The sequence below is a fragment of the Pseudophryne corroboree genome, chromosome 10, assembly GCF_028390025.1.
Source record: "Pseudophryne corroboree isolate aPseCor3 chromosome 10, aPseCor3.hap2, whole genome shotgun sequence".
In the NCBI taxonomy this organism is placed as follows: Eukaryota; Metazoa; Chordata; class Amphibia; order Anura; family Myobatrachidae; genus Pseudophryne; species Pseudophryne corroboree.
In genome coordinates this window covers 42,216,598-42,240,503 of record NC_086453.1, presented here as the reverse complement: position 1 = coordinate 42,240,503, position 23,906 = coordinate 42,216,598, and the positions used below count along the sequence as shown (strand labels likewise).

Below are 23,906 nucleotides of genomic sequence, written 5' to 3'. Positions count from 1 at the left end.
CAGGATGGCCCTTCCAAAAAACACTCCCCAAACAGCACATGACGCAAAGAAGAAAAAAAGAGGCGCAATGAGGTAGCTGTGTGAGTAAGCTAAGCGACCCTAGTGGCTGACACAAACACCTGGCCCATCTAGGAGTGGCACTGCAGTGTCACGCAGGATGGCCCTTCCAAAAAACACTCCCCAAACAGCACATGACGCAAAGAAGAAAAAAAGAGGCGAAATGAGGTAGCTGTGTGAGTAAGCTAAGCGACCCTAGTGGCCGACACAAACACCTGGCCCATCTAGGAGTGGCACTGCAGTGTCACGCAGGATGGCCCTTCCAAAAAACACTCCCCAAACAGCACATGACGCAAATAAAAATGAAAGAAAAAAGAGGTGCAAGATGGAATTGTCCTTGGGCCCTCCCACCCACCCTTATGTTGTATAAACAGGACATGCACACTTTAACCAACCCATCATTTCAGTGACAGGGTCTGCCACACGACTGTGACTGAAATGACGGGTTGGTTTGGACCCCCACCGAAAAAGAAGCAATTAATCTCTCCTTGCACAAACTGGCTCTACAGAGGCAAGATGTCCACCTCATCATCATCCTCCGATATATCACCGTGTACATCCCGCTCCTCACAGATTATCAATTCGTCCCCACTGGAATCCACCATCTCAGCTCCCTGTGTACTTTGTGGAGGCAATTGCTGCTGGTCAATGTCTCCACGGAGGAATTGATTATAATTCATTTTAATGAACATCATCTTCTCCACATTTTCTGGAAGTAACCTCGTACGCAGATTGCTGACAAGGTGAGCGGCGGCACTAAACACTCTTTCGGAGTACACACTTGTGGGAGGGCAACTTAGGTAGAATAAAGCCAGTTTGTGCAAGGGCCTCCAAATTGCCTCTTTTTCCTGCCAGTATAAGTACGGACTGTCTGACGTGCCTACTTGGATGCGGTCAGTCATATAATCCTCCACCATTCTTTCAATGGTGAGAGAATCATATGCAGTGACAGTAGACGACATGTCCGTAATCGTTGTCAGGTCCTTCAGTCCGGACCAGATGTCAGCATCAGCAGTCGCTCCAGACTGCCCTGCATCACCGCCAGCGGGTGGGCTCGGAATTCTGAGCCTTTTCCTCGCACCCCCAGTTGCGGGAGAATGTGAAGGAGGAGATGTTGACAGGTCGCTGTCACTGACCTGGTTTGGGAGTGTTGTGGACTCGGGGCTTCTTCCGATGACCGGGAAGAGGAACCGCCACTGGGTCGTAGTAGAGATGGCCGGATGTAGGTCTTCCTCATGCAGGACTAAGACGGCAGGCGGGAGGCCCAGAGGAATTCTTGAAGGTCTCCTGTAAGACAAGACTTGTAGAAATACTGAAGGCTGGGGTACTGAGATATTGGAGACACTGTGGTATTGGAGGCACTGAGGTGCTGGGAGTACAGGGAGTGCAGGGAGGCCCTTGGGGGCACGGAGGTGCTTGGAGGCACGGAGGTGCTTGGGTGCACGGAGGTGTTTGGAGACACCGAGGTGTTTGGAGGGATGAGGTGCTTGGAGGCACGAGGTGCTTGGAGACACGGAGGTAACTGGAGGCACGGAGGTGCTTGGAGGCACGGAGGTGCTTGGAGGCATGGAGGTGTTTGGAGACACCGAGGTGTTTGGAGGGATGAGGTGCTAGGAGGCACGAGGTGCTTGGAGACACGGAGGTAACTGGAGGCACGGAGGTGCTTGGAGGCACGAAGGTGCTTGGAGGCACGGAGGTGTTTGGAGACACCGAGGTGTTTGGAGGGATGAGGTGCTTGGAGGCACGAAGGTGCTTGGAGGCACGGAGGTGTTTGGAGACACCGAGGTGTTTGGAGGGATGAGGTGCTTGGAGGCACGAGGTGCTTGGAGACACGGAGGTAACTGGAGGCACGGAGGTGCTTGGAGGCACGGAGGTGCTTGGAGGCTCAGGATGCTTGGAGGCACAGGATGCTTGGAGGCACAGGATGCTTGGAGGCACAGGATGCTTGGAGGCACAGGATGCTTGGAGGTACGAGGGAGCTCTGGAATCACAGCTTCCGCAGGAGAAACGAAGATACTCAGGCACCGGATCTCTGCCTGGTATCCGATTTTAAATTCCTCGCCCTAGCCTGATTGGCGGAGCAGGCAGGTGACGTCAGACCTGCTCCGCCTCCTTGCCCTCGCTTGTGATGGCGGCGTCCTTGCTTCCGGGAAGCCGCCGGAGAGCAGCGCCGACCCGCCGCTGAAGCCGGAGACCGTCAGGGGAAGAGAGGCGCCGGGCAGACCAGGCCACCCGCAGGGACAAGCGCGGTCGCCGCTGCCCGAGGTTCGTGACAGTACCCCCTCCTCCAGGAGTGGCCCCTGGACACTTCCCGGGCTTAGTCGGATGTCTGGAGTGGAAGATCCGAATCAGACGAGGAGCCGTTACTTCAGTAGCCCCAATCCAACTTCTCTCCTCAGGACCATAACCCTTCCAGTCCACCAAGTACTGTAATTTTTTATGAAGATAACGAGAGTCAAGAATAGCTTTGATTTCAAACTCCGTTCCAGCTTCTGCCACTACGGACGTTGGCCTAGGGAGTGCTGAGTGGAACCGATTCAGAATGAGAGGACGGAGTAGAGAAACATGAAAGGCGTTAGGTATTCGAAGATGGGCAGGCAAACCCAGTTTACAGACCACAGGATTTAAGACTTGTAGCACAGGGTAAGGACCGATGAACCTTGGAGCGAATTTCATGGTGGGTACCTTCAACCGGAGATTCCGTGTGGACAGCCATACCCTGTCCCCAACTTTATATTGAGGTGCGGCTTGCCGTTTCTTATCTGCGAAGAACTTGTACCGAACAGAAACCTGCTTAAGATTAGCATGAACCTTTCTCCAAATTTGTCCAAAGTGTCGTAGAGTGGACACTACCGCAGGAACCTCTATTATCGGAAGGCTTGGAAATTCCGGAACACGGGGATGGAACCCGTAGTTGACGAAAAATGGTGATTCCCCAGTGGAAGAATGAAACAAATGGTTATGGGCAAACTCCGCCCAAGGCAACAACTCCACCCAGTTGTCCTGTGAAGGAGAGAGATACAAACGAAGAAAAGTCTCTAGATCTTGATTGACTCGTTCCGTTTGCCCATTAGTTTGGGGATGATAAGCAGACGAAAACTTAAGTTTAATGTGTAGAGTTGAACAAAGGGCTTTCCAAAACCTGGCGGTGAACTGTACTCCACGGTCAGAAACAATCTCTTGTGGCAACCCATGCAAACGAAAATGTTCTCGGATAAACAATAGAGCCAGTTTCGGTGCTGTCGGGAGACCAGTCAAGGGCACAAAGTGTGCCATCTTCGAAAAACGGTCAACGATAACCCAAACGGTGTTGCAACCCTTGGAACAGGGCAAGTCAGTGATGAAGTCCATGGAAATGTGAGTCCAGGGTCTCACAGGGATAGGCAGAGGACGAAGTAACCCTGCAGGAGGCAGACGAGGAGATTTATGTTGTGTACATTGGGGACACGAATTAACGCAATCTTGTACATCCTTCCTCATGGTGTTCCACCAGTAAGACCTTTGCAGAAACTTGTACATCTTCTGAGCGCCGGGATGACCGGAATACTTGGAGTTATGGGCCCACAGTAGTATTCCTGGGCGGAATCTAGCTGGCACGGACATTCTTCCAGGAGGAGGAGCTGGAGTAGTTAAAGCAGCAGAGACAGAAACTGGATTCAGAATTAAACCCCGCTCCGGAGGTTCATCCTCGTCTGTGGGAACTTGTGAACGAGAAAGCGCATCTGCTTTAATATTGAGAGTCCCGGCCCGGTACTTGATAATGAACGAGAATCGGGAAAAGAAAAGTGCCCATCTCGCCTGGCGAGGATTCAAGCATTGTGCGGATTTGATGTACAGCAAATTCTTGTGATCCGTGTAGATGGTAAACACATGTTTAGCCCCTTCTAGAAGATATCTCCATTCTTCCAAGGCAGATTTGATTGCCAAGAGTTCCTGGTCTCCAATAGTGTAATTTCGTTCGGCTGGAGAGAATTTACGAGAATGGAAGCCACACGGATGTAATTTTTTATCAGAGGAATACTGGGAGAGAACAGACCCAACCCCGACTGAAGATGCATCAACTTCTAAGAAGAAGGGTTCCTCGAAATTTGGTTGTTGGAGAACTGGAGCCGTCATGAAAGCTAACTTTAAGCGAGAAAAAGCTACAATGGCTTCCGGAGGCCACAAACTAGGATTAGAACCCTTCCTCGTCAGGGCAGTAATGGGCGCAACAATGGTGGAGAAACCCTTAATGAATTTCCTGTAGTAGTTCGCAAAGCCCAGGAACCTTTGTATTGCTTTCAGGGAAAGAGGCTGAGTCCAGTCACGAATGGCCGACAACTTTTCCGGATCCATGCGAAGCTCCGTCCCCGAGATGACATAACCGAGGAACGGAATAGATGTTACTTCAAAGGTACATTTGGAAAGCTTGGCGTAGAGATGATTCTCTCGTAAACGGTGTAGCACCTCTTTGACTTGAGTCCTGTGTTCGACAAGATTCTTGGAAAAAATCAGTATGTCGTCCAGATATACCACAACGCTCTGATACAGCATATCACGAAAGATTTCGTTGACGAACCCCTGGAAAACCGCGGGAGCATTACTAAGACCAAACGGCATCACCAAGTATTCGTAATGCCCATCTCGGGTATTAAAGGCAGTCTTCCATTCATCCCCCTCTCGGATGCGTATAAGATTGTAAGCTCCTCTCAAGTCGAGTTTTGAAAAAATGCGGGCACCACGAACCCTATCAAATAACTCTGTGATTAGTGGCAAGGGGTATTTATTCTTAATAGTAATGTCGTTTAGGCCGCGGTAGTCGATGCATGGTCTCAACCCCCCGTCCTTTTTCTTCACGAAAAAGAAGCCTGCACCGGCAGGGGAGGAAGAGGGGCGAATGAATCCCTTGAGCATATTGGACTTAATATACTCCGACATGGCTTGAGTCTCGGGAAGAGACAGAGGATATGTGCGACCACGAGGTGGCGTCTTCCCTGGGACAAGGTCAATAGGGCAGTCCCAAGGCCTGTGAGGTGGTAACAGGTCAGCAGCTTGTTCCGAAAATACGTCCTTGTACCCTTGATATGCCTCCGGAATGTGCTCTTCATCCGTTTTGGAGGTAACACGGAGCGGACAAACAGGAGTAAGACAATTAATGTGACAAAAGGGACTCCAGGACAGAATTTGTGACGACTTCCAGTCGATGTGCGGATTATGACTTTTCAGCCAAGGCATTCCAAGAACCAGATCATGAGGCATTTCTGGGATTACCAAGAGTTCCAAATCTTCCTGATGTAGAGCCCCGACCTGCAGCTTAACTGGCCCCGTGCGCCACATTATAAGACCTTTGGAAATTCTAGTCCCGTTGATAGCCGTCAGTGAAATTGGCCGCTCGATAGGCCGTAACTTTAAACCCAAACTTTGGGCACAGAAAGAAGAAACGAAGTTCCCTGCAGCTCCGGAATCCAATAGGGCTTCACAAGACCTGGAGACTGAATTGGAGACTAGAGTTACTGGAAGCAAGCAGTCCGAAGTTGGAGAAGCTTTTGTCGTAACTCCCAGCTTGACTCCTCCGGAACAAGCTAGGCCTGCCCGTTTCCCGGACGGGCTTTACAAGATTTAAGAAAATGATCTGCGGCTCCACAGTAAAGACAGAGTTTACCCTCACGACGACGCTGTCGTTCTTCCGGAGACAGTCGGGAGCGGTTAATTTGCATGGGCTCATCTGAGCTGGGTGAGGCCACCGGCCTAGGAGTAGGATTCCGGAACCTGGAACGATCCGAACGGCTACGTTCTCTTCCACGCTCCTGCATCCGAAGATCCACCTTGACGCAAAGGGAAATCAAATCTTCTAATGGATCCGGCAGATCTCTAGTAACCAGCTCATCTTTCAGCCGGTCGGAAAGACCGTTCCAGAAGGCAGCTCTCAGGGCGTCATTATTCCAGCGTAGTTCGGAAGCAATGGTCTGGAAATGAACCACGTACTGGCCCACGGAACGGGCGCCCTGCCGAACACGGAGCAAATCGGAAGAAGCAGTGGTCATTCTGCCGGGCTCGTCGAAAATCCTTCGAAAGGACGAGATGAAGTTGGTGTAGTTGGAAACCATGGGATCAGATCGTTCCCATAATGGAGACACCCAATCCAAAGCAGAACCTTCCAACAGAGAAATAATATATGCTACCTTGGACCGGTCTGTAGGAAAGTTGTGTGCAAGTAGCTCGAAATGTACCTCGCATTGGTTTAAGAAACCACGACAATTTTTGGGATTCCCATTATAGCGGGACGGAGTAGGCAACTGAAGGCGTGGAGTGACACCGGCCGATGGTTGAACATTGCTGGCAACGGCAACTGGTGCGACTACTGGAACAGGTGCCGGAATTACTGAGGCCAGAGACGCCTGAATCTGATCCAGACGCCCGGACAACTGCTGGAGGTACTGCATCACCTGGCCTTGCGCTGCTTCCTGACTTTGCACTCGAGAAGCCAGGTTCTGAATGGCACTCGAGTCCGTGTTCCGATTCCCCGAGTCCATCAGGCCTGAGTATTCTGTCACTGACCTGGTTTGGGAGTGTTGTGGACTCTGGGCTTCTTCCGATGACCGGGAAGAGGAACCGCCACTGGGTCGTAGTAGAGATGGCCGGATGTAGGTCTTCCTCATGCAGGACTAAGACGGCAGGCGGGAGGCCCAGAGGAATTCTTGAAGGTCTCCTGTAAGACAAGACTTGTAGAAATACTGAAGGCTGGGGTACTGAGATATTGGAGACACTGTGGTATTGGAGGCACTGAGGTGCTGGGAGTACAGGGAGTGCAGGTAGGCCCTTGGGGGCACGGAGGTGCTTGGAGGCACGGAGGTGCTTGGGTGCACGGAGGTGTTTGGAGACACTGAGGTGTTTGGAGGGATGAGGTGCTTGGAGGCACGAGGTGCTTGGAGACACGGAGGTAACTGGAGGCACGGAGGTGCTTGGAGGCACGGAGGTGCTTGGAGGCACGGAGGTGTTTGGAGACACCGAGGTGTTTGGAGGGATGAGGTGCTAGGAGGCACGAGGTGCTTGGAGACACGGAGGTAACTGGAGGCACGGAGGTGCTTGGAGGCACGGAGGTGCTTGGAGGCACGAAGGTGCTTGGAGGCACGGAGGTGTTTGGAGACACCGAGGTGTTTGGAGGGATGAGGTGCTTGGAGGCACGAAGGTGCTTGGAGGCACGGAGGTGTTTGGAGACACCGAGGTGTTTGGAGGGATGAGGTGCTTGGAGGCACGAGGTGCTTGGAGACACGGAGGTAACTGGAGGCACGGAGGTGCTTGGAGGCACGGAGGTGCTTGGAGGCACGGAGGTGTTTGGAGACACCGAGGTGTTCGGAGGGATGAGGTGCTTGGAGGCACGAGGTGCTTGGAGACACGGAGGTAACTGGAGGCACGGAGGTGCTTGGAGGCACGGAGGTGCTTGGAGGCTCAGGATGCTTGGAGGCACAGGATGCTTGGAGGCACAGGATGCTTGGAGGCACAGGATGCTTGGAGGGACGAGGGAGCTCTGGAATCACAGCTTCCGCAGGAGAAACGAAGATACTCAGGCACCGGATCTCTGCCTGGTATCCGATTTTAAATTCCCCGCCCTAGCCTGATTGGCGGAGCAGGCAGGTGACGTCAGACCTGCTCCGCCTCCTTGCCCTCGCTTGTGATGGCGGCGTCCTTGCTTCCGGGAAGCCGCCGGAGAGCAGCGCCGACCCGCCGCTGAAGCCGGAGACCGTCAGGGGAAGAGAGGCGCCGGGCAGACCAGGCCACCCGCAGGGACAAGCGCGGTCGCCGCTGCCCGAGGTTCGTGACAGTCGCGTTCCGCTTGACTTGACAATTTTCTCACCAGCAGGTCTTTGAACCCCAGCAGACTTGTGTCTGCCGGAAAGAGAGATCCAAGGTAGGTTTTAAATCTAGGATCGAGCACGGTGGCCAAAATGTAGTGCTCTGATTTCAACAGATTGACCACCCGTGAATCCTTGTTAAGCGAATTAAGGGCTCCATCCACAAGTCCCACATGCCTAGCGGAATCGCTCCCTTTTAGCTCCTCCTTCACTGCCTCCAGCTTCTTCTGCAAAAGCCTGATGAGGGGAATGACCTGACTCAGGCTGGCAGTGTCTGAACTGACTTCACGTGTGGCAAGTTCAAAAGGTTGCAGAACCTTGCACAATGTTGAAATCATTCTCCACTGCGCTTGAGACAGGTACATTCCACCTCCTATATCGTGCTCAATTGTATAGGCTTGAATGGCCTTTTGCTGCTCCTCCAACCTCTGAAGCATATAGAGGGTTGAATTCCACCTCGTTACCACTTCTTGCTTCAGATGATGGCAGGGCAGGTTCAGGCGTTTTTGGTGGTGCTCCAGTCTTCTGTACGTGGTGCCTGTACGCCGAAAGTGTCCCGCAATTCTTCTGGCCACCGACAGCATCTCTTGCACGCCCCTGTCGTTTTTTAAAAAATTCTGCACCACCAAATTCAAGGTATGTGCAAAACATGGGACGTGCTGGAATTTGCCCATATTTAATGCACACACAATATTGCTGGCGTTGTCCGATGCCACAAATCCACAGGAGAGTCCAATTGGGGTAAGCCATTCCGCAATGATCTTCCTCAGTTGCCGTAAGAGGTTTTCAGCTGTGTGCGTATTCTGGAAACCGGTGATACAAAGCGTAGCCTGCCTAGGAAAGAGTTGGCGTTTGCGAGATGCTGCTACTGGTGCCGCCGCTGCTGTTCTTGCGGCGGGAGTCCATACATCTACCCAGTGGGCTGTCACAGTCATATAGTCCTGACCCTGCCCTGCTCCACTTGTCCACATGTCCGTGGTTAAGTGGACATTGGGTACAACTGCATTTTTTAGGACACTGGTGAGTCTTTTTCTGACGTCCGTGTACATTCTCGGTATCGCCTGCCTAGAGAAGTGGAACCTAGATGGTATTTGGTAACGGGGGCACTCTGCCTCAAGAAATTGTCTAGTTCCCTGTGAACTAACGGCGGATACCGGACGCACGTCTAACACCAACATAGTTGTCAAGGCCTCAGTTATCCGCTTTGCAACAGGATGACTGCTGTGATATTTCATCTTCCTCGCAAAGGACTGTTGGACAGTCAATTGCTTGGTGGAAGTAGTAAAAGTGGGCTTACGACTTCCCCTCTGGGATGACCATCGACTCCCAGCAGCAACAACAGCAGCGCCAGCAGCAGTAGGCGTTACACGCAAGGATGCATCGGAGGAATCCCAGGCAGGAGAGGACTCGTCAGAATTGCCAGTGACATGGCATGCAGGACTATTGGCATTCCTGGGGAAGGAGGAAATTGACACTGAGGGAGTTGGTGGGGTGGTTTGCGTGAGCTTGGTTACAAGAGGAAGGGATTTACTGGTCAGTGGACTGCTTCCGCTGTCGCCCAAAGTTTTTGAACTTGTCACTGACTTATTATGAATGCGCTGCAGGTGACGTATAAGGGAGGATGTTCCGAGTTGGTTAACGTCCTTACCCCTACTTATTACAGCTTGACAAAGGCAACACACGGCTTGACAAATGTTGTCCGCATTTCTGGTGAAATACTTCCACACCGAAGAGCTGATTTTTTTGGTATTTTCACCAGGCATGTCAACGGCCCTATTCCTCTCACGGACAACAGGTGTCTCCCCGGGTGCCTGACTTAAACAAACCACCTCACCATCAGAATCCTCCTTGTCAATTTCCTCCCCAGCGCCAGCAACACCCATATCCTCCTCATCCTGGTGTACTTCAACACTGACATCTTCAATCTGACTATCAGGAACTGGACTGCGGGTGCTCCTTCCAGCACTTGCAGGGGGCGTGCAAATGGTGGAAGGCGCATGCTCTTCACGTCCAGTGTTGGGAAGGTCAGGCATCGCAACCGACACAATTGGACTCTCCTTGTGGATTTGGGATTTCAAAGAACGCACAGTTCTTTGCGGTGCTTTTGCCAGCTTGAGTCTTTTCAGTTTTCTAGCGAGAGGCTGAGTGCTTCCATCCTCATGTGAAGCTGAACCACTAGCCATGAACATAGGCCAGGGCCTCAGCCGTTCCTTGCCACTCCGTGTGGTAAATGGCATATTGGCAAGTTTACGCTTCTCCTCCGACAATTTTATTTTAGATTTTGGAGTCCTTTTTTTACTGATATTTGGTGTTTTGGATTTTACATGCTCTGTACTATGACATTGGGCATCGGCCTTGGCAGACGACGTTGCTGGCATTTCATCGTCTCGGCCATGACTAGTGGCAGCAGCTTCAGCACGAGGTGGAAGTGGATCTTGATCTTTCCCTAATTTTGGAACCTCAACATTTTTGTTCTCCATATTTTAATAGGCACAACTAAAAGGCACCTCAGGTAAACAATGGAGATGGATGGATACTAGTATACTTATGGATGGACGAGCGACTGCCGACACAGAGGTAGCTACAGCCGTGGACTACCATACTGTGTCTGCTGCTAATATAGACTGGATGATAAGGAGATGAAATTAATATATATATATATATATATATATATATATATATATATAATATCACTAGTACTGCAGCCGGACAGGTATATATATTTATTATGTAATGACTGATGACGGACCTGCTGGACACTGTCAGCTCAGCAGCACCGCAGACTGCTACAGTAAGCTACTATAGTAGTATGTATAAAGAAGAAAGAAAAAAAAAAAACCACGGGTAGGTGGTATACAATTATGGATGGACGAGCGACTGCCGACACAGAGGTAGCTACAGCCATGGACTACCGTACTGTGTCTGCTGCTAATATAGACTGGATGATAATGAGATGAAATCAATATATATATATATATATATAATATCACTACTACTGCAGCCGGACAGGTATATATATTTATTATGTAATGACTGATGACGGACCTGCTGGACACTGTCAGCTCAGCAGCACCGCAGACTGCTACAGTAAGCTACTATAGTAGTATGTATAAAGAAGAAAGGAAAAAAAAAACACGGGTAGGTGGTATACAATTATGGATGGACGAGCGACTGCCGACACAGAGGTAGCTACAGCCGTGGACTACCGTACTGTGTCTGCTGCTAATATAGACTGGATGATAAGGAGATGAAATCAATATATATATATATATATAATATCACTAGTACTGCAGCCGGACAGGTATATATATTTATTATGTAATGACTGATGACGGACCTACTGGACACTGTCAGCTCAGCAGCACCGCAGACTGCTACAGTAAGCTACTATAGTAGTATGTATAAAGAAGAAAAAAAAAAACCACGGGTAGATGGTATACAATTATGGATGGACGAGCGACTGCCGACACAGAGGTAGCTACAGCCGTGGACTACCGTACTGTGTCTGCTGCTAATATAGACTGGATGATAATGAGATGAAATCAATATATATATATATATATATATAATATCACTAGTACTGCAGCCGGACAGGTATATATATTTATTATGTAATGACTGATGACGGACCTGCTGGACACTGTCAGCTCAGCAGCACCGCAGACTGCTACAGTAAGCTACTATAGTAGTATGTATAAAGAAGAAAGAAAAAAAAAACCACGGGTAGGTGGTATACAATTATGGATGGACGAGCGACTGCCGACACAGAGGTAGCTACAGCCGTGGACTACCGTACTGTGTCTGCTGCTAATATAGACTGGATGATAAGGAGATGAAATCAATATATATATATATATATAATATCACTAGTACTGCAGCCGGACAGGTATATATATTTATTATGTAATGACTGATGACGGACCTGCTGGACACTGTCAGCTCAGCAGCACCGCAGACTGCTACAGTAAGCTACTATAGTAGTATGTATAAAGAAGAAAGGAACAAAAAAAACCACGGGTAGGTGGTATACAATTATGGATGGACGAGCGACTGCCGACACAGAGGTAGCTACAGCCGTGGACTACCGTACTGTGTCTGCTGCTAATATAGACTGGATGATAAGGAGATGAAATTAATATATATATATATATATAATATCACTAGTACTGCAGCCGGACAGGTATATATATTTATTATGTAATGACTGATGACGGACCTGCTGGACACTGTCAGCTCAGCAGCACCGCAGACTGCTACAGTAAGCTACTATAGTAGTTTGTATAAAGAAGAAAGAAAAAAAAAACCACGGGTAGGTGGTATACAATTATGGATGGACGAGCGACTGCCGACACAGAGGTAGCTACAGCCGTGGACTACCGTACTGTGTCTGCTGCTAATATAGACTGGATAATAATGAGATGAAATCAATATATATATATATAATATCACTAGTACTGCAGCCGGACAGGTATATATATTTATTATGTAATGACTGATGACGGACCTGCTGGACACTGTCAGCTCAGCAGCACCGCAGACTGCTACAGTAAGCTACTATAGTAGTATGTATAAAGAAGAAAGAAAAGAAAAAAACCACGGGTAGGTGGTATACAATATTATATATATATTATATACAATTATATATATATATATATATATATATATATTAAACTGGTGGTGACTGGTGGTCAGGTCACTGGTCACACTATCAGCAACTTGCAAGTAGTACTCCTAAGCAGACAATCACAATATATATTATACTGGTGGTCAGTGTGGTCACAATGGCAGTGTGGCACTCTGGCAGCAAAAGTGTGCACTGTACGTTATATGTACTCCTGAGTCCTGCTCTCAGACTCTAACTGCTCCCCACTGTCAGTGTCTCCCCCACAAGTCAGATAATATACAGTCACACTATCTATCACTTCAGCAAGTAACTAGTACTCCTCCTAATGCTCCCCAAAATTACTACTGTGTCTCTCTCTACTGTCTCACTCTCTTCTCTATAAACGGAGAGGACGCCAGCCACGTCCTCTCCCTATGAATCTCAATGCACGTGTGAAAATGGCGGCGACGCGCGGCTCCTTATATAGAATCCGAGTCTCGCGATAGAATCCGAGCCTCGCGAGAATCCGACAGCGGGATGATGACGTTCGGGCGCGCTCGGGTTAACCGAGCAAGGCGGGAAGATCCGAGTCGCTCGGCCCCGTGTAAAAAAACATGAAGTTCGGGCGGGTTCGGATTCCGAGGAACCGAACCCGCTCATCCCTAATATACACCTGATGATATTTATATAAATTGGAGATGAGAAGTTTAGCCTTTTTCAAACAAACACAATGCCACCTCTAGATGGTGTTATGTGTGCTTCCCCCTTTAGTAACTTTGCAGTCGGCTCTCGGTCTCTTCATTCCAGGAACTTGCCTCTTCCTACAGTAGTTCCCCTGATACTCTGCTTCACAAGATCCCTGCTTGGCATCTGATGTCAGTCAACCACCCACTCTCTCTCAGAGCACTTGCACGAAGCAGCACATGCGCAGTACTCAATGCATTAGATGTATGAAGCTGTGACAAGAGTGGAGAAGTGTGCCACGGCAACCAGTCAGTTGCTACCTATCATTTTATGGAATGCACTTGACAAATCTTACTTCAAAGCTGATTGGTTGCCATGGGTGCACTTCTCCATTTTTTCACTGCTTCATACATCTATTCCCCTGTATTTCGCCCAGTAACTACTGTAGTGGGAGCTTTCTGGGACAGCCCCTTTCATCTGTCCTGGCAGTTCATTTCAATTAAATATGGATGAAGAGTTTTGGTGAAAAATTATGATATTTTACATAGTGCGAGATGATCTTTAGTAAATAGACCCCTTATAAATGTCCCTCTTTGTGTATGCCTTGTTCTGCACATTATTTTGGCATGTGAGTAATCTTTCTGTACATCTCCCCACAGACATCATACATCAGGAAGCGGACGGTTATAGAATCCAGGTGTATTGTGATGTTACTGTACAGGAGGGTCTGTGTGTCACCATTCCTTGTAGTTTTATGGCTAACAACATCAAACAATTCACAAATTCCAGAGGATACTGGAGGGACCATGGCTCTGATGACATTGTAGCCTCAAATAATATATCTGTTACTGGGGTAAAATCCAACTTCCAGCTGACAGGAAATCCAAATACTGGAAACTGCTCACTGACAATAACCAGTGCCAGGAGAGAGGACAGTGGGACATATTATTTCCGGTTTGAAGAAACTCCAGACTCTACTATCAAATATAGCTATAAATTATCCAAAACTACAGTGAGAGTAACAGGTAAGTTTTGCATTTATTTACATTTCATGAATGAATATAGACAATATAGAAGTAATACTCTATCTTAGCCTAATGTCCATGTACATACAGTAATGTTTTTTTACCCCATTATCTTAGCTCAGACTACGGGGGGGGGGGGGGGGGGGGGATTAATCCAATTAGGCAATCAAATCCACGATAGGTGGGCTTTTTTTCAGAGATAGTGGCTGCGAAAATACATAGGTCTGCGGCTTTTCGTGGAACCTGTATATTTTTCCACGAAAAACTGGAGTTTTCACTCGTAGCAGAGATGTGCGTTGTTTTAGTTTTGGTGTTGAATCTGTATCACCTTCGTGTTTTGCATCTGTATTTGGTTTTGCCAAAACCGCCCATGTGTGTTTTGGTTTTGGCTTTGGATCTGTATTTTTTTTTAAAATAAATCATAAAAACAGCTAAAAGCACAGAATGTGGATCTGTTTTTTGTTCCTACAGTATTATTAACCTCCTCAATAACATTCATTTCCATCACATTTCCAGTCTATTTTGACCACATCACAGCTCACAATATTGTTTGCATCCGGTTTATGCCAATAGGTTGCACCAAGGTAGCTGAATGACTAAGCTGAGCCACAGAAGTGGGTGGCTCAAACACCTGTCACATCTAGGAGTGGCACTGTAGTGACAGGCAGGATATCGGCTTTATAAACTATGCAAAAAAAAATAAAAAAATGCTCCAAAGAGCACAAAATGCAAAGAAAAGAGGTGCAAGATGGAATTGTTCTTGGCTGATTGTGGCTGAAATGATTGGTTTGTTTGAACCCCCACAAAACAAGCTGGCAATGGGCAATGCACAAACTGGCTTTAGAACCATAGACAGGCAAGATGTCATCATCAGCATCTGATTCCACACCCCCATCAGTGTGTACATCCTCTTCTTCACAGACTATTAATTCATCCCTGCTGGAATCCAGGGACGTGCAGTCAGGGGAGGCAGGGGAGGCAGTGCCTCCCCTGTCATTTATGATTAAAATAATATAAAACAAGATACTTATGACACAGATTCTGTGTCATAAGTATCTGCTTTTGCCTTTATATTATTTAAATCATTTGTAGTAGGAAAAAAATAATATAATTCACTGTCTGGAGGCACTGCTCCCGGTGCCTCCGGCTGCCAATAAGGGAGGGCCGGAAATGGGGGGCGGGGCCAAACATCGGGCAGTAAAAGCCCATTGAAAAAAGACCCATATGCGGCACCTAATAGCAGTGCCTCTGTGATAGGGGCGTGCTTTAAGCCCATACGAAAGCACGCCCCTGTCACTATGTCTGGTGTGATTGGGCACCTAACTCCCGGGGCTGGCTGGCTGATGCGAGCATTAGCTGGCCGCCCGCCCGCAGACCCCCCCCCTCCCCTCCTCCTCCTCCCCGCGAGCTTACAGTGGCGGCCGATAATACATTGCATACCCCCAGCTGGAGTTTACAGCGCGGACGCGGTGGGCACATCATACGGCGGGAGAGAAGTCCTGCACCAGAGGTCCCCGCTCTGCTACCCTGTGCTGCTGGGTCCACCTACGTTACTGCCGCTGCACTTGTCAAACTGACAGGCAGCGGCGTGGACAATGTAGACAGCGGCGGATTTCAGCGCCGGGGCCTGCCATGTGGTGCTTAGCAAGCTGCCGCTGCAGGGTTCCCAGAGGCAGCAGTAAAGAAGACCAGGATGGGTGAGGAGACTTACAGTCCGCCGGCTGCAGAGACCCCATAGCAGGATGTGCCTGGAGGTTAGGCTGCATATAACTAAAGTACCAGGACTTCAGGCTGAAGGTGGACTCCAGATAGCAGCAGCCAGAAGGTAAAGTAGTGTAACTCTAATCCTACCCCCCCCCCAGCCTAACCCCAACTCCCCCCCAGCCTAACCCCAACTCCCCCGAAGGCCTAACCCTAACCCAACCACGCCCCGCAGCCTAACCCTCCCTCCCCGTAGCCTAACCCTCCCATTCTGCAGCCAGACCCTAACCCTCCCCTCCCGTAGCCTGACCCTAACCTCCCCTCCCGCAGCCTGACCCTAACCTCCCTGTCCTCTCCCACAGTCTGACCCTAACCTCCCCTCCCGCAGCCTGACCCTATCCTCCCCTCCCGTAGCCAGACCCTAACCTCCCCTCCCGCACCCTGACCCTATTCTCCCCTCCCACAGCCTAACCCTAATCTCCCCTCCCGCAGCCTAACCATAACCCTCCCCTCCCGCAGCCTGACCCTAACCTCCCCTCCTGCAGCCTAACCCTAACCCTCCCCTCCCGCAGCCTGACCCTAACCTCCCCTCCCGCAGCCAGACCCTAACCCTCCCCTCCCGTAGCCTGACCCTAACCTCCCCTCCAGCAGCCAGACCCTAACCCTCCCCTCCCGTAGCCTGATCCTAACCTCCCCTCCCGCAGCCTGACCCTAACCTCCCCGTCCTCTCCCACAGTCTGACCCTAACCTCCCCTCCCGCAGCCTGACCCTATCCTCCCCTCCCGCAGCCTGACCCTAACCTCCCCTCCCGCAGCCAGACCCTAAAATCCCCTCCCGCAGCCTGACCCTACCCTCGCCCTCCCGCAGCCTAACCCTAACCTCCCCCTCCCGCAGCCTGACCCTATCCTCCCCCTTCCGCAGCCTGACCCTAACCTCCCCTCCCGCAGCCTGACCCTACCCTCGCCCTCCCGCAGCCTGACCCTACCCTCGCCCTCCCGCAGCCTGACCCTAACCTCCCCCTCCCGCAGCCTAACCCTAACCTCCCCCTCCCGCAGCCTAACCCTAACCTCCTCTCCCCTTCCCCCTAGCAGCCTAACCCTCGTCATCATACTTATGTTCAGGATTCTGGCACTGGTCTCTTGATGATCGGCATTCGTACTTTGGGATGCCAACTAGATCCTGCTGAAATTATGTTTGTCCTTACTACTACTCCCAACCAGTACCTACCGCTACTATGATCACATAGATTATAGATTATTTCTGTTGAAGTGTTGGTAGGGGCAGCGGCAGTAACGGGGATTAAGTTGGCGGTGGTAGGAGTCACCGTCTGTACTCACAATGACATTTTGACTGCAGTGCCTCACCAGCCACTAACCTCACCGCACGCCACTGCTGGAATCCACCATCACAGGTCCCTCTCTACTTTTTGCAGGTAATTGCTGGTAAAGGTCGTCCTCATGAAATTCGTAATTTATTTTTATAAATATCATCTTTTCCACATTTCGGGGAAGTAACCTCCTACGCCAATCGCTGACAAGGTTCCCGGCTTTCGGAGGGGGGGCAACTTAAGTAAAAACAAGCCTGTTTGTGCAAAGGCCTCCAAATTGCCTTTTTTTCTTGCCCGTATTGAAACAGACTGTCTGACATGCCTATTTGTATGCTATCACTGAAATAATCAGCAACCATTCTTTCAGCATCATATGCAGTAACAGTAGACATGTCAGTAATTGTAGGCAGCTCCTTCAGTCCGGACCAGATGTCAAAACTTGTTCCTGACTGATCTGCATCACCCCCAGCGGGTCTCTTTGGAAAATGTAGTTTTTTCCTTGCAGCCGCAGTTGCCGGAGAAAATGAAGGAACGGATGCTCTTGCTTCAGCTCAGGGAAAATTCAAGCATGTTTGCTGGCACTCCAGTCTTCGACATGCAGTTGCTGAATGTCTCAAATGTCTACAAATTTTTCGGGCCATCGACACCATCTCCTGCACGTCCCTTTTAAAAAAATTTTTAGCACCACCAATTTAATTGAGTGAGCAAAACATGAGACGTGTTTGAGATCGCCCAGATGTAATGCTCTCACAGTATTTGTGGCATTGTCAGATATCACAAATCCCAAGGAGAGTCCAAGTGGGGTAAGCCATTGTGCAATGATTTCCCTGAGTTTTTCTAAGAGGTTCTCAGTGGTGTGCCTCTTACCGAAACTGGAGATACGCGTAGCCTGCCTCTAAATGAGTTGGTATTTGTAACATGCTGCTGGTGCTGCTGCTGCTTTTGGTGCTGCGGAAGGCAATACATCTACCCAGTGGGCTTTCACAGACATGTAGTCTTTAGTTTTCCGTGTTCCACTTGTCCATATATCCGTGGTTACAGTACAGTACAACGGCATTTCTGAGGACACTAATAACACTTTTTTTAATGTCCTTGTACAGTCTGGGAATTGCTTGTCTAGTGAAGTGGAATCTAGATGGGATTTTGTACCCGGGACACAGTATGTCCATCATCTGTCTAAATCCCACTGCACTGATGGCGAATACTGGACACACGTCTAACACCAGCATAGTTGTAATCCGCTTTGCAACAGGGTGACTGCTGTCATATTTCATCTTCCTCGCAAAGGATTGTTTGAATTGACAGTCAATTGTTTTGTTAAACTACAAGTAGTCTTCCTGGTCCCCTTCTGGGATGAAAGTCGACTCCCAGCAGCAGCAGTAGGTGTAGCACTCAAGGATCCTCTGGAGGAATCCCGGATAAGAGAGGAGTCAGTCATGCCTATGAAATTGGATACAGGACTACTTCTGACCCTGACTGAGGAGGATATTGACAATGTTGGTGTTAGTGGTGGGGATTGCAGGCGCTTGGATCCAACAGAGAAAAGGGAACTAGGTGTCGCTGGACTGGTAACGTTCTTAGCCGAAGTTTCTGAATGTATGCGCTGCAAGTGGCGTAACAGGGAGGAGGTTTCTAGGTGGTTACGGTCCCTACTTATACTTACAATGCCTTTACAAAGACTACAGATGGCAAAACAGTGATTGTTCGGGTTTGTGAAGAAATAATTCCACACAGGAGAGGTGGGTTTTTTAGTCTTTTGCCCAGGTATGACAATGGGCTTTTTCATACCATGGGCGACAACTGTCTCCACTGGTGCCTTATTTAAACAAACCACATTCCCATCATCAAAATCCTCATTGTCAACATTCTCATTAGCACCAGCTACACCAATAGCCTCGTCATCCTGTTGTACTTCTACAGTGACATCCTCAATTTCAATGTCAGCACATTGACTGGCGCTGCTCCTCCCAACACTTGCAGAGGGCATGCAAATGGTGAAAGGAGCCTCCTCTTCCCATAGAGTATTGGAAAGTTCAGGCTTATACATCGCAACCGCGGACACACTTGGACTCTCCTTGGGGATTGGTGATATTTCTGAATGCACAGTTGGTTCCTTTGCATTAACAAGTTTAATTTTTTTAACTCTTCTACAGGGAGGAGGGCTTACATCATCATTGAGATGCAGAACCACTAGTCATAAACACACGCCAAGGCCTTAGCCTTTCCTTTCCACTTCGTGTAGTGAATGGCTCTGTTATGTATATGGGGGGGCGCCGATGCTGTTTCTTGCACACAGCACTAAAATGTTTAGTTACGGCACTGATATGAATTATTATTTTTTATATCACACACTGCACCCCAGGAGGACACAGCCCTTGATGGACAGACAGAGCATCCCCTTTCAGTCAGACTTCCCCAGTTTATGGACAGAGCACCCCTGAAGCAGCCCCTTGTGTACACCAGAGTACCACAGCAGCCCCTTCCTTAAGTTCAGGCAGCCCCTTAAAAAATAGCACACAGCACAGCACTGACAGGCAGCACATGTACACTGTACAATCTCCAATGCCTGAGTCAAGATAGCGCAGATCCCCAGGGACTTATATAGAATCCAAAACCCGCGAGAATCCAACAGCAGGATGATGACGTTTTGCCTTGCTTTCAGATCTGAGGCTGGTGGGAAAACCCGAGCAGGGCTCGGATCTTGTCTCGGATCTCAGTGTTCCAGTGGGCTTGGTTCTTGGAGAACAAAACCCATTCATCTTTAATATTCACAGTTGTTAATTTGCATTATGCTGGTGTATTACAATGCTCTGATGTGCTCTTTGCTTAGATTATAAATGCAGGAATATAGGAGGTCATTCCGAGTTGTTCGCTCGCAAGGCGATTTTAGCAGAGTTGCTCACGCTAAGCCGCCGCCTACTGGGAGTGAATCGTAGCTTCTTAAAATTGCGAACGAAAGATTCGCAATATTGCGATTACAAACTTCTTAGCAGTTTCAGAGTAGCTTCAGACTTACTCGGCATCTGCGATCAGTTCAGTGCTTGTCGTTCCTGGTTTGACGTCACAAACACACCCAGCGTTCGCCCAGACACTCCCCCGTTTCTCCAGCCACTCCCGCGTTTTTTCCGGAAACGGTAGCGTTTTTTCCCACACGCCCATAAAACGGCCTGTTTCCGCCCAGAAACACCCATTTCCTGTCAATCACACTACGATCGCCGGAGCGAAGAAAAAGCCGTGAGTAAAAATACTACCTTCATAGCAAATTTACTTGGCGCAGTCGCAGTGCGGACATTGCGCATGCGCACTAAGCGGAAAAATCGCTGCGATGCGATTAAATTTACCGAGCGAACAACTCGGAATGAGGGACATATTGTAGTGTAAATATTGTATTCTAGAGCAAAATAAATCAGCGTTAAAGAGACACGACTAATAAAAACTTTGCTTGGGGGCAAAGCTTATGTATCTAGTAAATTAGTAGTTGTTGGGGACTGTGATCAAGATCAGTTGTAGCCAACCCTGGTCCTCAAGAGCAACCAACAGTTCACATTTTCCAGCTCACCCAGCAGGTACACAGGTGCAGTCATTACTCACTGACACATTTTAAAAGATCCACAGATGGAGCTAATTACTTAACTTGTGATTCTGTGAGGAGACCTGGAAAACGTTAACTGTTGGCAGGGGCGGATTGGGATCGAAAACCAGCCCGGTACATTTATGGAAGCAGCACTCATAGGGGGTGGGGGGGTCCTTTGAGGGGATGGTGTCTGTCAAGTGGGAGGGATTACTGCTCAGAAGGCCTGATTATATGCATGTATGAAGAGTGCGCGCAAAATTCTAGGGGGGGTCGCTTCGTGGGGAAGGGGCGTGGCTACATAATAGTGCTAATTCATATTACACCACACAGTGATGCTGCTTATACACATTGCACCATATAGAACCTCCTATACACACTGTACCAGGTAGAGCACGTTATACATATTACGCCAGAGAGAGCACATTTTATACTTTGCGCCAGGTAAAGCACATTATATACTTTGCGTCAGCCAGAGCACATTATATACATTGCACCAGGTAAAGCACATTATACACATTGCACCATGTAGAGCACGTTGTACACATTGCACCAGGTAGAGCATGTTATACACATTGCACCAGGTAGAGCACGTTGTACACATTGCACCAGGTAGAGCATGTTATACACATTGCACCAGGTAGAGCACGTTGTGCACATTGCACCAGGTAGAGCATGTTATACACATTGCATCAGGTAGAGCACGTTGTACACATTGCACCAGGTAGAGCTTGTTATACATATTGCACCAGGTAGAGCATGTTATACACATTGCACCAGGTACAGCACGTTGTACACATTGCACCAGGTAGAGCATGTTATAAATATTGCACCAGGTAGAGCATGTTCTACACATTGCACCAGGTAGAGCATGTTATACACATTGCACCAGGTAGAGCACGTTGTACACATTGCACCAGGTAGAGCACATTGTACACATTACACCAGGTAGAGCATGTTATACACATTGCACCAGGTAGAGCACGTTATACACATTGCACCAGGTAGAGCACGTTGTACACATTGCACCAGGTAGAGCACATTATACACGGCATGGGCCCGAAACATTAATTATATATATATATATATATATATATAATAGTTACAAACAATATCTCCGTGCACTAATGTACACAGGACTGTAGTTTCAGTATAGTAGTGCCTCTATCAACCAAATCGATGTTTAGACCGTCAGGGGTTAATTGTTCAATGGGTCAGATACAGTGTTCCCTACAAAAGACCCACTCACCAAAATATCACCCAGATAAAAGAAAAAAATTAGACATACATATTTGCTAAAAATAAGATTTTACTTACCGATAAATCTATTTCTCGTAGTCCGTAGTGGATGCTGGGGACTCCGTCAGGACCATGGGGAATAGCGGCTCCGCAGGAGACAGGGCACAAAAGTAAAAGCTTTAGGATCAGGTGGTGTGCACTGGCTCCTCCCCCTATGACCCTCCTCCAAGCCTCAGTTAGGATACTGTGCCCGGACGAGCGTACACAATAAGGAAGGATTTTGAATCCCGGGTAAGACTCCTACCAGCCACACCAATCACACTGTACAACCTGTGATCTGAACCCAGTTAACAGCATGATAACAGCGGAGCCTCTGAAAAGATGGCTCACAACAATAATAACCCGATTTTTGTAACAATAACTATGTACAAGTATTGCAGACAATCCGCACTTGGGATGGGCGCCCAGCATCCACTACGGACTACGAGAAATAGATTTATCGGTAAGTAAAATCTTATTTTCTCTGACGTCCTAGTGGATGCTGGGGACTCCGTCAGGACCATGGGGATTATACCAAAGCTCCCAAACGGGCGGGAGAGTGCGGATGACTCTGCAGCACCGAATGAGAGAACTCCAGGTCCTCTTTAGCCAGGGTATCAAATTTGTAGAATTTTACAAACGTGTTCTCCCCCGACCACGTAGCTGCTCTGCAGAGTTGTAATGCCGAGACCCCTCGGGCAGCCGCCCAGGATGAGCCCACCTTCCTTGTGGAATGGGCCTTGACAGATTTAGGCTGTGGCAGGCCTGCCACAGAATGTGCAAGTTGAAATGTGCTACAAATCCAACGAGCAATCGTCTGCTTAGAAGCAAGAGCACCCAGTTTGTTGGGTGCATACAGGATAACAGCGAGTCAGTTTTCCTGACTCCAGCCGTCCTGGAAACCTATATTTTCAGGGCCCTGACAACATCTAGCAACTTGGAGTCCTCCAAGTCCCTAGTAGCCGCAGGTACCACAATAAGCTGGTTCAGGTGAAACGCTGACACCACCTTAGGAAGAAACTGGGGACGAGTCCGCAGTTCTGCCCTGTCCGAATGGACAATCAGATATGGCTTTTGTGAGACAAAGCCGCCAATTCTGACACTCGCCTGGCCGAGGCCAGGGCCAACAGCATGGTCACTTTCCATGTGAGATATTTCAAATCCACAGATTTGAGCGGTTTAAAATGTGATTTGAGGAATCCCAGAACTACGTTGAGATCCCACAGTGCCACTGGAGGCACAAAAAGGGGGTTGTATATGCAATACTCCCTTGACAAACTTCTGGACTTCAGGAACTGAAGCCAATTCTTTCTGGAAGAAAATTTACAGGGCCGAAATTTGAACCTTAATGGACCCCAATTTGAGGCCCATAGACACTCCTGTTTGCAGGAAATGCAGGAATCGACCGAGTTGAAATTTCTTCGTGGGGCCTTCCTGGCCTCACACCACGCAACATATTTTCGCCACATGTGGTGATAATGTTTTGCGGTCACCTCCTTCCTGGCTTTGACCAGGGTAGGAATGACCTCTTCCGGAATGCCTTTTTCTCTTAGGATCTGGCGTTCCACCGCCATGCCGTCAAACGCAGCTGCGGTAAGTCTTGGAACAGACCTGGTACTTGCTGAAGCAAGTCCCTTCTTAGCGGCAGAGGCCATGAGTCCTCTGTGAGCATTTCTTGAAGTTCCGGGTGCCACGTCCTTCTTGGCCAATCCGGAGCCACGAGTATAGTTCTTACTCCTCTACGTCTTATAATTCTCAGTACCTTGGTCATGAGAAGCAGAGGAGGGAACACATACACCGACTGGTACACCCACAGTGTTACCAGAAC

The 23,906-nt window shown here is 48.9% G+C and overlaps 1 protein-coding gene across 1 annotated transcript in view; it reads left to right on the top strand.

The window, feature by feature from the left end:
- The window catches only part of LOC134965156 (sialic acid-binding Ig-like lectin 13), a 265,550-nt gene that overhangs the window by 98,908 nt on the left and 142,736 nt on the right, over positions 1-23,906 (top strand). The window contains exon 3 of the mRNA XM_063941678.1: positions 13,836-14,201. Within this exon, the coding sequence (XP_063797748.1) occupies positions 13,836-14,201 (366 nt within the window). The remainder of the gene's footprint in view (positions 1-13,835; positions 14,202-23,906) is intronic.